This window comes from Lytechinus pictus, chromosome 5 (genome assembly GCF_037042905.1).
Source record: "Lytechinus pictus isolate F3 Inbred chromosome 5, Lp3.0, whole genome shotgun sequence".
NCBI lineage: Eukaryota > Metazoa > Echinodermata > Echinoidea > Temnopleuroida > Toxopneustidae > Lytechinus > Lytechinus pictus.
In genome coordinates, this window is record NC_087249.1 from 48,575,255 (window position 1) to 48,589,572 (window position 14,318).

General features: G+C 34.3%; 1 protein-coding gene across 1 annotated transcript in view; it reads right to left on the minus strand.

Moving 5' to 3' along the window:
* LOC129261160 (arf-GAP with Rho-GAP domain, ANK repeat and PH domain-containing protein 2-like) overlaps positions 1-14,318 on the minus strand; it is a 109,266-nt gene that overhangs the window by 80,812 nt on the left and 14,136 nt on the right. The window contains exons 4-5 of the mRNA XM_064099129.1: positions 12,936-13,017; positions 9,194-9,262 (exon numbers count right to left, since the gene is read on the minus strand). Coding sequence (XP_063955199.1) covers positions 9,194-9,262; positions 12,936-13,017 — 151 coding nt within the window. The remainder of the gene's footprint in view (positions 1-9,193; positions 9,263-12,935; positions 13,018-14,318) is intronic.

The following is a 14,318-nucleotide window of genomic DNA, read 5'->3' on the forward strand; positions in this document are numbered from 1 at the left end:
AAACACAAATACAAAAAAAAAATTGTGAGGGTATAAAAAAAAGACTAAAATGTTTTCTGAAGGATGTACTTTTTGCCCCAACAGTCAACACTGCATGTTTAGAGTCCGATTTGCATGATGTGTGGCCGTACTAAACCCAAAGGTGTAGGTAGGCCTAAACACCAACGACTGAAGTCTGTGACATAAAACAATTAAAATATCGCTGTACTTGTGTAGGGGTTCAATTCAGAGAATACTTGCCAATGGTATTGTTTTGTTTCAAATACTTGTTAAGGGTAGGGTTTCACACGCCAATACTTGATAAGGGGTGCATTTTCAGAATATGGAAAATACCTGTTTAGGGTGCTTTTCAAGACCCCATGGTCGCGCATGGTATCCACTCGTCAATGGAAGTGCCCCCCCCCCCGGATAAAAATCAAGGCAACCTATTAGTGCAATACACTGTATAACCAACTTGATGATGATATTACTTTTGTTTTGTTTTCTGTAGGCCAATATTAGGGAGCACCTTGCTAAACAGGCATTCGAGGAGCTACCTATATTTTTACACTTTGTACATTTTATATTCAAATATCTGAAAATGATCAATGAATTAAATCAAGTTTAGTTGAATAGAATAAAATGCAAAATGACAGAAAATTACCTAAAAATTAATACCCATACTAATGATGTTTTTGTGTGTGTTTTGGGGTTTTTGCTTGTCTTCAGAATATAATTTATATATATATATATATTTTTTTAGCTTGGTCAGTTCGGTCTACTACCGTCGGTTTCACGCTTTCAGCGATCTTCAGGCAGACTGATGATTTGACGACTTGGTTGTGTCTGCGTGCAAAGAATGCCTCAACAAAATGTCAGAAATAATCTCAAAGTGCCGCCACAGACATCGGCAAAGACCCCCCAGAAAACCAATCAGGTGTGACGACCCATCGCAGCACGCAGACACAACCAAGTCGTCAAATCATCTGTCTGCCTGAAGATCGCCGAAAGCGGGAAACCGACGGTAGTAGACCGAACTGACCAAGGTATGAAAATATATATATCGCTCTGCCCCGGCATTGAGCACTTTTGGAAACCTCAACCAATCCCATACCAAGTGGATATATATATATATATATATATATATATATATATATATATATATATTTATATATATGTATATATTCCAGTCATTTATTTGTCATAACCATATAATAAACTTTGTGAAATAGCCATGGTATAATTGACTGAAACATTCAGTCGTCTATACTGTCTTCAAGATATCACTTGCATCTGCAAATATCAAAGCAGACATCGACTCATATTCTCAAATCAATAGAATCATATTTCCCTAATCCCCAATTATCCCCTTCAATCCCATCCCCTCTGGTGATCCCCTAAACGAGGTGATAGTCATGCGGATGATCTCTGTACAAGCCCTTCAGGTGTCTTTCCTGAGGAACAGCTGCCATTGCAACGTCACTCCATACTACTTCCTCCATTGTGACAGGGAAAAGGGTTCAACAGGAGTACCATGGCATTCCTGATCCCCCTCGAGCCCCTGCTCACAATTATGAGGCTTCCTTCTGTTCATTCAACTACTTGTAAAATGTCTAGAGGACAAATCTTTCTGGAACTTCAGCTCCTAAACTATTTTCCTTCAACTACTTGTCATCAAACGTTTGTCGAGAGGACAATCTCATTCTTTTTCCTCGAAAGAAAGCCAGTTTCCTGCCAAATTTCTTTTCTAGAAAAGTGCTATTAAACTAATATCATGTAATACTTTCAGGACTTGTGATCTGAAAGTGGGGATCCATCAAAGAGTAATTTAAAACTTTATTTTATACAAATCCACATTCCATCATGGACACATTTTGATGCGTGCATTTTATGCATTTTTTTTATTATGACTTATGAGTAATCATTATTCCTTTGAAATCAAGAATGAACACGTCCCAAAAATCATTGAGGAAAACACAATTTCTGACTAGTCAGCTGTAAGTACTTTCTCAAACCTCTAACAAGAAATTCTATCAGGAACTTGTCCATTCATGGTCTTCATCAAGCTACTACATACATTTCAAACCGATACACGCCTTTTACTTTTAAACTCAAACATGAACATTTACTGGCAGATGTTGAGGTAAAACATGAAAGCAATTCCCTATCTGACTAGACAGCCGTGAGTCACCAAAATGACTCTTCCTCGATGCCCCCCTTTATTCATTGCATCATTCATGTATTCTGGGTTGTCTGTTTCAGCTCAAATGCTAGGAAAAGTACATTTAAAGGAAAGTAACATCATGCATGAAGACAGGTCTTGTATCAACTTGAGTTCATGTAACCCATGTAATTCATTTTATCTTAAACACAAAATAACTGTTATGCTTGATGAGAGTAAAATGCATTTTAAGCCTAAATACAATTCCAGATTAATAATCAGTAATTTAACTATCATATTTTTTTCTTCACAATTTTGACCTGAAAATCAAAGTTTGATGATGATCCCCAGCAAGTTTATACAAGATCAGGGAAGCCAAGGTCATATCATAATCAAATCTGAAAAAGAAAACCTCTCTAGTAGCAGGATAGGAAAGCAATAAGGGTTATGGGTGATTTTTCCCTTATCAAAGCTTAAATTGCCTCTAAAATCCCCCAAAATGGAATGCGTTAGGATGATCATCTTTTCTACAGTTGCCCCAGACAATATTACAAATATTAAGAAAATCAATATTCTAATCACAGCAGAATGGTAATGGTAATATTCACTTTTACTGCACAATTGCTTGTTGCACACAAAATGTAGCCCTTGAAATGAAAGTAACAGCCCTCCTAAAATCAACAATTGCACTATGTGCAGAAGAAAAAATATAAAGTCCCTTATTTTTTTTAAAATATATTTTCTACCCTGGTTTAAAGGATTTCTGGCAATGGACATTGCATGTTTGCATGTTTTCCTTATCTCAGTCATGTAGCCTACTCTTTAAAAATAAAGCAAGTGTCAGAAAAATCACTCTTGAAAATTAAATTTCCTCGGTGGTACTAAATGTGGGATCAAGCTGTGCCAAACATCATTACACTACACTTTTTCTTAATCACCAGGTTCTGCGAAATTGTGCAATGTAAAGAAATGTGTCTTCAGAGTTTGCAGGGGGAGGGGTAGTCTGCAAACGCAGACTCACATAATGACAGGTCTAGAGTTAAAACTAGATGCCAAGGGGGGCCTCTTTCTGTGTCAGCCACAGTACGTAGTGAATCTAGTCTCAGTACTTCAGACTCTGCATTATGCACTATGCGAATTTGGAAAACCAAGGGTCCATGCCTGCAGACGCGGGGGGGGGGGACATTCATAAAAAATTTGATCTAAAATTGTTACAGTATATCTATTCAATAAAGCACATTTTAGTTTAATCCTTCACATCATAATTGTGTTGGGGTGCATGTATTAATATTAAAGTAATGAAGAGGAATAGTGACATGCATGTACATGTATGTAAATGAATATGTACATGTATGATATACCGATAGAAGTATGTACTGTATGTTTATTTCATATTATACAAAGTTTGCCTACATTCTTCCTGTATTCATGTTTGAACACTACTATTTTATGAATGACAAATTTTAATCTCTTGCAGATACATGTATAATGAAGCTATAAAATTAATTCTTATCTGTAAAACATAAATATATAAATATATATGACCTTTGCCTGTGGTGTGATACAACTATGAACATGTATTAAGGAAATGAGAAGAACTTTGCTATCATACATTGTGTACAATTTTGTATCATAAAAGGGCATCATACATGTACTTCACTACGCCTACACTGTAAACATGACATACATGTAGTGAGGGGAAGTCCCTAAAATTACCACTGCAATCATTTTGTTTAAATGAATGCCATCCTTATCATTCCATATTCAACCAGTTATACATTAGGTTCTCCAAATAAGGTAGTATTATAAGGACAATAAATAGGGGTCTGTAGGGGACGTCTTCTTTTTCTTGGGGAAAATCAGTAGAATTTCTTTCAAAATTTAGAAGTATTACACATTTGCAGATGGAAACAAGGAATCTGTTTCTTTGCTCTGAGAGTCATAAACTTGAATAAAATGGTTACATGTACTGTACTGTACATGTACACAATGATTAATGCAAATTAAAAAGAAAATGAAATTTATCTATGTTCTTATGAACTTGAAAATTAGTTACAGTTATGAAATGAGAACAAAGGTTTATTCTGGATTTGTATTCAAACAAAAGTAGGCGATCATACCTTGGTTCTAATCAATAAGCCTATTCATTAAAATAAAAAATTCAACTGGTTTCAAAATAAAACATTACTTATTAGACTAATGGTCAAAAACATCTCAGTGTTGAATGATGATCAATATATTCATGCTATTAAAGTTAAGGCCATTCTAAATATCATCATCCAAGCAAGAAAATTAATACTTATTTTCCTTGTGGTTTTGCTCCATTAAAACACCCATAACTATATCAGATTACCAAGCAATATCCTGTACATTGACGTATCCTCCAGGAAATTCACCTATATAGTATTCTTGAACGTCACCTTCATCAGCCCAAGATGTGAAATAATTACAAGACCGGTAACATAAAGCTTAGTAATTGATTGCAGGCTGCCTTTTTTTATGAAAGATCATGTACAATAGTCAATGCAAACAATCGTAGAAATCAGTCCCTTGATCAATCGCAATATGAGACCAAGATTAATTTTTGTAACAAAGACTATTGGGGTACTACAGGAAGTTTGTGATTAAATGCAGGTTTATTTTTGGTGCCCAAAATCAATCATATCATGTATGGCGATCGATTTGAAATTTGAACTTGATTGCAGGTCTGCTTCTTGCATTAAAGCAGATACGAACCAATGGCGCCATCTCGAGTCCTCAACTTCTCATACCTGGCCAGTGTCCTGACCCATAATGCGAGTGCAGTCTAGTAGTATAGACCCACTAGTATGATAACATGCCAATTAACTACTCAATACATTTATACCGCAATAATTCTGTTACCAGGTAGCAAAACAGTATCTTTTCCTCTCAAAACATGTTAGTTTCTCTATTTATACAATTATAGATCAATTTATTCTCTGTAGTATAAGAAGATATCTGAAAACATATATTTTAAGACCATGTATTTTTATAACACACAGTCAATGACAGACCACCCACAGTTCACTCCCCCTTTAAGAAGTATGAACTGATTTGCAAATGTACATGTATTTAAAAATAACCCCTAATTATTAAAACTATTTGCTAGCCTACTCGAAAATGAACAAACTCGGCCTGATAGAGAACTATCCTCCTTCTCAGCATTTGGACACCTGAAGGATTAGGATGCATTACATGAAACAAATAGGCAATGACTATTGTTATAAGCTACTGAAAGTCTTACATCTGATTGGCTCAGAGCAATTTGTCAACTGTGAAAATCACTGACAAATGCTTCGTGAAATGCTACCCCCGGAGGATTAGGAAAAGACCTTCACCTCTGATCAAATTTAATTGCATCATATCCCAATCTGTCATCAGATTCTATTTCTTCCTCTTTCTTTTGATTTCTTGGTCTTGAAAGAAGACTGACCAGTAGCTACAGAAGGTTGTCGTCTTGTCATCTTATTTCATATCCAACCAATTCATAAAGAATAATGTATCATATTGTATTAAGCATTATATCCTTTTTTATAGATAATGATAATTTTTTGTTATATTTTCTTGTCTGCTCAATAAACACGAAATGAATAAAACTAAATTCACCTTTATCAATTGATCAATTATGTTGTATATTTTTATGATAAAAATATTTTTATTCAAAATTTATGCAGAAATTCCTATATTATTAAGGAAAAACAGCTTGTACGTGTATGAATGCATGACCATGAGAAAGGAAAACAAGAACAGAAAAAGGATTTTGTACAATGACAGAAAGAAACAAGTCATGTGACAAGTTTTTGCGCAATAGAATATATACTCATGCCAATCTGAATATTTTTATTATGAGGAAGATAATTTTGTATTTTGCATTTTAATCCCTATCAAATCAAAATATTTATCAATACATGTATCAGGGTTGATTATTAGCTCTATGTACATCATTCCCAAAATGGCTATTTGTATCTTAAATCAATATTGTATCATAAGAGAAAAAGAACTATATAATTGTCGATCACTTTAAAAAATGTAATAATAAATGTACATGTATATGAATTAGGGTCGATTATTTTTAGCTACAATGTATGTGTATTTTTCCATTGCACTTTGTACACGAAGCATGATGCCGAGCTATTAAGAGAAGGAAGTAGGAGTAGTTCACGATACCAAATCATTCATCAATAAATGAACAGATAAGGGATCAGAAAATATCATGTGATGTCAATTTTGTGGGAAATGAATTCATTCTGACAGATTCATTCTGGAAAAATATAGACTCAAATTCACATGACACAGTTAATTTGGCTCTCTAGAGTGAATAAACAAAAACAAATATGGCAAAAGAAATTTAAAATATGTTTCACACTTTAAAAGAGAAATGAGAGAGAGAGAGAGAGCGAGACAAACAGACAGGCAGAGATACATGTAGAGACATAAAAGAAAGAGAAAGAGGAGAGAGAGAAAGAGAAAGAGAGTAAAAGAGAAAAGCAAGAAAGAAAAAGAACTAAAAGAGAGTAAGAAAGAAAATTAGAGTCAGAAAGAGATGGTGAGAGAGAGACAGAGACAGAGAATGGGTAGAGAATTTTTATTTTATTATATCACATGAAAAGATACCAATTCTTGAGAAGATAAAGAAAAAATGATTCTCCCCAAAAACTGTAATTTTATTAAAGAAAGTTAATCAAAACAGGTGTTGAAACCATAAGTAGGAAGTGTATAAAACTGAAAGCAAATAGTCTAATTATTTTAGAAACCACCTGAGCCTAATATTAGCTTTAACCATGAACAAGCAAATTAAAACAATGGCAAATGAGCATCATTTTACTATGAAACATGTATGATGTCAAGTCATCAACCACAAGTTGCTATGGCAACTACAGCAGCAGCAATTAGCTCGTGAAAAATACAAATATTTTGAAATGGTTAAATCACCCTCATCAAAATCAGATATCAACATGATGTGTATATAAATAATTGTTGCAGCTTAAACAAATCTCAGCTGTTTTAGGCATGCACAATGCAGTTTCATAATCCTCTGTTTTCCGTCACTATTAAAACGTTTTCCATGAATAGACCGCAGATGATCGCTGTGCAATATTGGCAGGATGTTTCCATTGTAATTTCCTATTTCCTCTCCCAAAACAGCTTGACAGCTTCGGTTGTGGATTAACAGATCACAGAATTCATCTCTTACTAAGTACTTTGTCAGCGACAAATATTGCCAAATCATATTGATTTCTAAAGGTGATATGTACATGTATGTATATGTGCGGCCATCATTGTCTGGATAGTATATGGTGAAAAGTATATGGATCTCAATTTAAAGGTTCATTATTTGAATCATAGCACCACATTTATGTATTATGGCAAAGGTGCAAACTCAAATTTCTGTCTAGCCTCTATCCATATGAGGAGAAAATCTTCCATTGACGACATGGATACCATGCGTGAAAAAAAGACATGTAAAAAGGATCTCTTTTTCAAGAAAGGGCACGTTACACACGTAACATAATAAGGATGTCAAAAACACTAAAATAATGAAAAAAGGGTATATATTTCGCTAGGAAAATTATGTGTTTACGGTCCAATTTGCGAGGGTATAAAAGACTAAAATACTTTTACTTTTTGCTCCAACACTACTTGTTTAGGGTCCAATTTGAGCGAGGTGTATGGGGTGGTATTAAACCCAATGAAAGTAAAGGTAAAGCCGACGTCCGTGACAAAACAGTTAAGATATCGTTGTACTTGTTTAGGGGGTCAATTCAGGTACAGTTTTGTTTCCAATACTTGTTAAGGGTAGGGTTGTTCATGCATGGTATCCACTCATGGAAAGAAGTGCCCCCCCCCCCCGGGAAAATCTACAATTTCTTTGTATGGAAGAGGCCTTTGTACATTATCCTTGGCCATGTAAACTTGGAAATTTGAATATTTAGTATCATCTATATAGAGTGTTTTAGGGATTCGTTTAAAACAGGTATTTTGGTCTGCATCAATTGGCTGTGCAGTATCAGAGCGTATCCCTAAAAAGGACTGAAATCCAACAAATATCCTATAGGCTCCTGTACAAAATTTGCTATTGAATATGAGAGCATATTCAACAGTTTAGGGCTCGTGCGCAAAATATACAATGCGTACAGTAATGAAAGCAATGCGATGCGCAGCATAGAGCACAATTACGCTCAATGACGTCATAATGAACTACATGTAAGTCGCATGTCAACAACCAAATTTGATCCCATGAAGTGATGTCATAATGTGATAAGTGATATGACTTGTTCAATCAAATTTCTCCCTCTTTTTTTTTGTTGGGGGGGGGGAGGGGGGGATAGATGATAATTATATTGGATGGCTTTACTTCACGGATCTGCGATTCGTGGAATATTTGCCCCAAATCTTTGAATATTTCTGGTATTCGATTCTGAGCCATCCACAAGATAATATAAATATTTTTTATCTATTGGATTCAAGGTACAAGAATGCATGAAAGTAAAGCCGCAAAATAGGAGTATATATTCATCCTCAACAGCTGGAAAAATTGAATGCATAATTGAGTGAGTTGGACATGCAGATAATAAGTCCTGAGAATTTTCATCCAACCATACACTGCAAAAACTCCAGTGTTTATTTAACACCAGCCCGGAATCTATATATGTCCACACCAGAGAAGTATTGAAACAACACCAGTTTGGAATCAACCCGATGCTCTTTTGATAATAATTGGTGTTGTATAAACACCTATCTGGTGTTAGACCAAAACGGAACTGGTGTTGTTTAACATTTCTCTGGTGTGGACATATATAGATTCCAGGGGCCCATTGCAGAAAGAGTTGCGTTTAAACGCAAGTCAAAAAATCAATCGCAAGTCCCAAATGCGCGCTGTTGATTGGTTGAAAATCAAGTTGCGCGTGATTTTTAGAGTTGCAATTGATTGCAACTCTTTCTGCAACGGGCCCCAGGCTGGTGTTAAATCCACACCGGAGTTTTTGCAGTGTAAAAACAGGTGAATATAGAAAGAAAATGAACTGAACTTACACTTGGCTTATAGATATGTTTGACATTCAGCATTGTTCCAACCGGAATTATCCCTTTACAGGTCGTCATCTGGAAATTTTAGAAACATAAAACAAATAAACAGTGAGTGTGTGACCTTCATCAAGTCAATGTCAGACATCGTTCAACAAAGCAAACAATACAACAAGTAACCACATTTTAGGACCACAACACATGTTCATTGAATGGAGGTGATTTTTCTAAAACAACATTTGAACATTTGTGTTTGCTTTAAACCAGTGGCAGATCTGGCCCGTGCCCCCCCCCCCCCTTTGAGAGTAATAACGTATTTGTTTGGGGAATATGTCAGGCATTCGGAAGTGTTTTTTTATTGCTTGTCAAATTTTTCCTGCATATGCAAGTGAGCACTTTTTTTTATTTGTTTTTTACTTGTAACATTTTTTCATGACATATATTACCATTAATTGGGGGTTAAGACCTTTTCTATTTTTGAAGTACCTACTAAAAGCTCTATTCTCCAGCAAAAACCCCAAAATATACTTAATTGTTAGAATTTTCTTTAGTGGAGAAAGACAACTTTTTTTATGAGAGGAAAGGTGGGGGGTGTTTTGATTTCCAATGAATATACCTATACTTAGAATTTTAGCTGCAAGAGCATGCTGTCTAATCATCATTTAAATTTTATTGGTGAGATTTTGTTTTAATAATATAACCAAACAGACAAAATCTACAATATATATATATTTCATATATTGTGTTTTAGGAATTATATTTCAAAATTTCTTTGAGGCATAATAGTAAATATAAAAGTCCAAAGTCAAAGGTCACACTATTTGATCAACATTCCCTCTGTTCACATCCTGTGTCTTTGTTTATTTCTCAAAATTGTCAGTTAAACAGCATTATATCATCGTCTGTCATTCTATGTGATATCTATCCCCATTCAAAATGAAGTTCTATTAAAGGAAATTATATTAAAGGTAATTCTACAGCCCATGAGAAGTTTATCATTCAAATATGTTATACAATATGGTAAGCTTGACTTTTAAAATGCCTCAAATCCACTCTGCAGAGTGCCCGAGGCGCAATAAGGGAAAGAAGAGAGAGAGGGGGATTAAAAAGAGTAGATTGAGGAGGCAAGATGTTGGTGGTCTCATAACTCCGGCGGCCCGGGCTCGAAACCAAGTCTGTGCACTTGTGCCCTTTATCCTCATACCTCATAACCAGGGCCCATATTCATAAAACCTGACATATAAGCCTAGTCATCATCTAATTACATAGACCAGTAAAGACCACACAATTCCACGTAGGTGAAATAGATTTATCTAGGTTTTATGAATATATGGACCATCCCTAGGAATTTAAGCCATAGGTCCTCTGGTTGTTTTATACTAAGAAGCATTCATGCTTTCTGAGAAGTCATCAAATTTGCAGTTTAATTTCCATGAAACTCATTTGATCATTCTTCTTCTATGTCACTCTATTTGTTACCTTGAAATACTACAATAAGTTTTAGTTGCAAACTTTATGCAAAGTACATTTTCAGCCCAGCTATGGCAACTACATGTATTTGGAAAGTAGGTAGTTCCACAACTCAATGTATCATTGTAAATATCATTTTCAGTAATAAGACATCAGACGTACTTCAGAACTAGAAAAGGCCCTGGATCAAAAAGCACGAATACAATTAAAGGGGGGGCTGCATACTGTGTGGTCATCTAACTGACCCCTGCGCTGTCATCTAGTCTTGCTACAAAGACCTTTTGATGATTCATGAAAATATAGCGTGAACACAATTTGATCTTTATCGAAAAATTGGAATGTTTGGAGGCAATTTGTGATCCTTTCATTTCCATAGTAACATATTTGTGAACAATATGAAGGTCGAAAGAGGAAAAATGACAAAAACATACATGTTATCATTCTACTGGGTTTGTATTTTAAGACTACATGATCTGAATGTTGCATTCTGGATAAGAAATGAGGAGACATTTGAACAGTTCAGGAATTTTCAATGTGACCATGGCAAGTGGCAAGGTGCCTTTAAACTACGCTCAAGCGTTAGTCTATCCGACAATAAAAAGTAAATTGAGCCCCTGTATCGGTCACAAAAACAAAACTGAAACTTGACTATCAAATCAACATGGAAGATGTCATGATATACGTACATGTATGTACACACATAAGTAGACAAGCTACATGTATATACATGTACTTGCTGTACTAGTGTATCCGTTTTCGATCTAACTTGTTATTAATGCATTCGTATGCTAGAACAATAGAACCCAACCAATCATTCATTGAAGTGTATTACGCTGTTTTGAGATTCATAGTTGAATATAAATCTCTTGAATCGTTCTGTTCGAACCTATCTCTGCATCTGTCTCTCTCCATGTCTCTTTCTTTATAAACAGTGTATGTGCATCTCTTTCTTTTCACTATTTTTCTCAATTTATTTCTTTTGCTATCTTTCTTTTTTCTCTTTTAAACAATATGGGGGAAGCGGATGGAGTTCCTATCGATTAATAATAGAGACACATACTGTACTACATGTACTTGAATGCATAGATGTTATTTCCCTATTACATGTAAGTCATTCATTCACTCATTTTAAAGGAGAATGAAACTCTTGGAGCAAGTTAGCTTTTGTGAAAGCAGAAAAATCAAAGAATAAGATCAACAAAACTTTGAGTAAAATAGGACTAGCAATAAAAGAGTTATGAGCATTTGAATGTCGAGATCACTAATGCTATGGAGATCCTCCCATTGGCAATGCGACCAAGATCTGTGATGTCACACACGTACAACTCTCCCATTCGGACACTGAAAATATACCCCAAAACATCTCTTTTTGCTCATTCTAATCATATGACAAACGATTCATCAATGATATAATGTTGTGAAACCTCTGTACTTGTCATCTCATAAAGAAAACACCTAACCTTGTGATAGACTCTATAAAAGTGAGAATATAAGTGAAATAAGTACTAAAGTAATGAGGGAGTTGTACGTGTGTGATATCACAGATCTTGGTCGCATTGCCGATGGGAGGATCTACATGGCACTAGTGATCTCAATATTCAAATGCTCATAACTTTCTTATTATTCATTCAATCTTCCTCAAACTTTCAACAATATGTTTCTTTGATTTTTCTCTTTAATATGGATTCAGCTAGTTTCAAGGGTTTCATTCTCCTTTAATACTTTCATTCACATTGGGCAGCCCTTTCAATCATAGGAAGGATTGACAAAGGGGTCCTGCAAATTGTTTTGTTTGTTAAATGCACAGTTTCTTTGTAAATTGCATCACAAGTGCATGTACCAGGTAAGCATACATGAAAATAGATGCACTGAACGTTCCCAAAGTAATTACCGTTATGAATATTGCATAGATTTATGTCATAGATTTGTGTACAATATTTAAAGTTCAGGCCATTATCAATCAGATCAAACTGTATATCAATGCTTGGAAAAGGCATAGACAGACATGTACATACTGTACATGTCTAGGACAAGGGGGTATTTCAAACCTCATTCAATTTCTACCTTCTTAACATAATCACATGAAAAATGTCAAAATGTATCTTATTCAAAAACCAATTAAATAACCCAGGCATGCATTTTAATTCAAATGTTCAGAGAAATGATTGTGAAACATTGTTGAAATCATAACAATGACAACTGATTATCATTCAAATATTTTGTTTCATTTTCCCAGATTAATTATTTTTTCTTCTGACATTTTCCTGGTAAACTGACTTACCGTCCTCTCATTCTCATAGTATCGTAGTTCCTTCCCATTGAAGACAAACCACCTCTTACGGAACCCTCCTTTCCCCTGTCTCCTGGAAAAAAAAACAATCAAGTACAGAAAAAAAAAATTTAAAAAAATAAGAAAAAATAAATGTGAACAAGGGAAATAATTATCTGGTCAAGAAAATTAAGATCATATCATGCTGATGATAATGACGAGGATGATGACAAAGATGATGATGATGATGATGATGATGATGATGATGATGATAATGATGATGATGACAATGAATATGATGATGATGATCATGATGATGATAATGATGATGATACTTAAAAGTCAAATCAAATATATTTCAGAGGTACTACTATTATCATACATGTACCTAATAACAATGGTAATAATAATGATAACAACATAAACAATAAGAAAAGTATATAGAACAATAAAAACAAGGAAATTAGGATTAATACATGTACGGTGTGAATTTCTCGTTTTTATTTTACTTAATTCATTTTTAGGTCTCTTCTGATCTTAAAGGTAAAAGATGGTAATTGCAGCAAACAATTGTTTCATGAGAAAGTCTTTACAATCAAGGTTAAATGCCATCAAATAATCATAGATCTAGTTCTGGTACATTGAAATAAAATCATCTTTCTGAAATCATGAAATCTTAGCTAAAAACTGATAATTCTGATGATCAATAACACAAAAAGGCATATGTGGGACAATGTATTAATATTGTTTGGAAAAATACCCAATATTTTGTGGAATTCTGTGCTTATTTCGCTTATTTCTCAGCAATTACACACTTTCTTCCAGAGACATTTGGCACATATATATTTATTTATACATACATGTACTAACACTTGGGTGGTAATTTCATTGGATTCTGTTAGAACTCATTTTGAGATCATTACCACACCTGGTATTTATCTTTAATTACTTCACTTTTACACAAAAAATCATCTCTAAACCACAAGAAAACATGAACCATGTGTCTTCTTTCTTTTTATCTGTCATAATATTATTATGTATTACCAAAGCTAGATGTACATGTATACTGCTATATATTAATGTACAATGCTCCCTTGTGGTATATATGCACTTTCTCTTGCCACAATCAAATATGAACCATATTCTGCTTATCAAAACAAGTTAGCCACAAATACATCCCATGATTCAATTACACAGGGGGAGGTTAACCACTCAACAAGCAATGGTATGTGCTAATCCACATTACACCATGGCTGCCAATAAAATTTATCAACATTTGGCGATATATAAAATTGAATTGAAAAAAAATTGAATTGAATATACGTTGGTCTGTAAAAGAAAATATAATACATATTTTTTTGTTATTTTCATAATTTTTTTGTTGTTATTTATTTA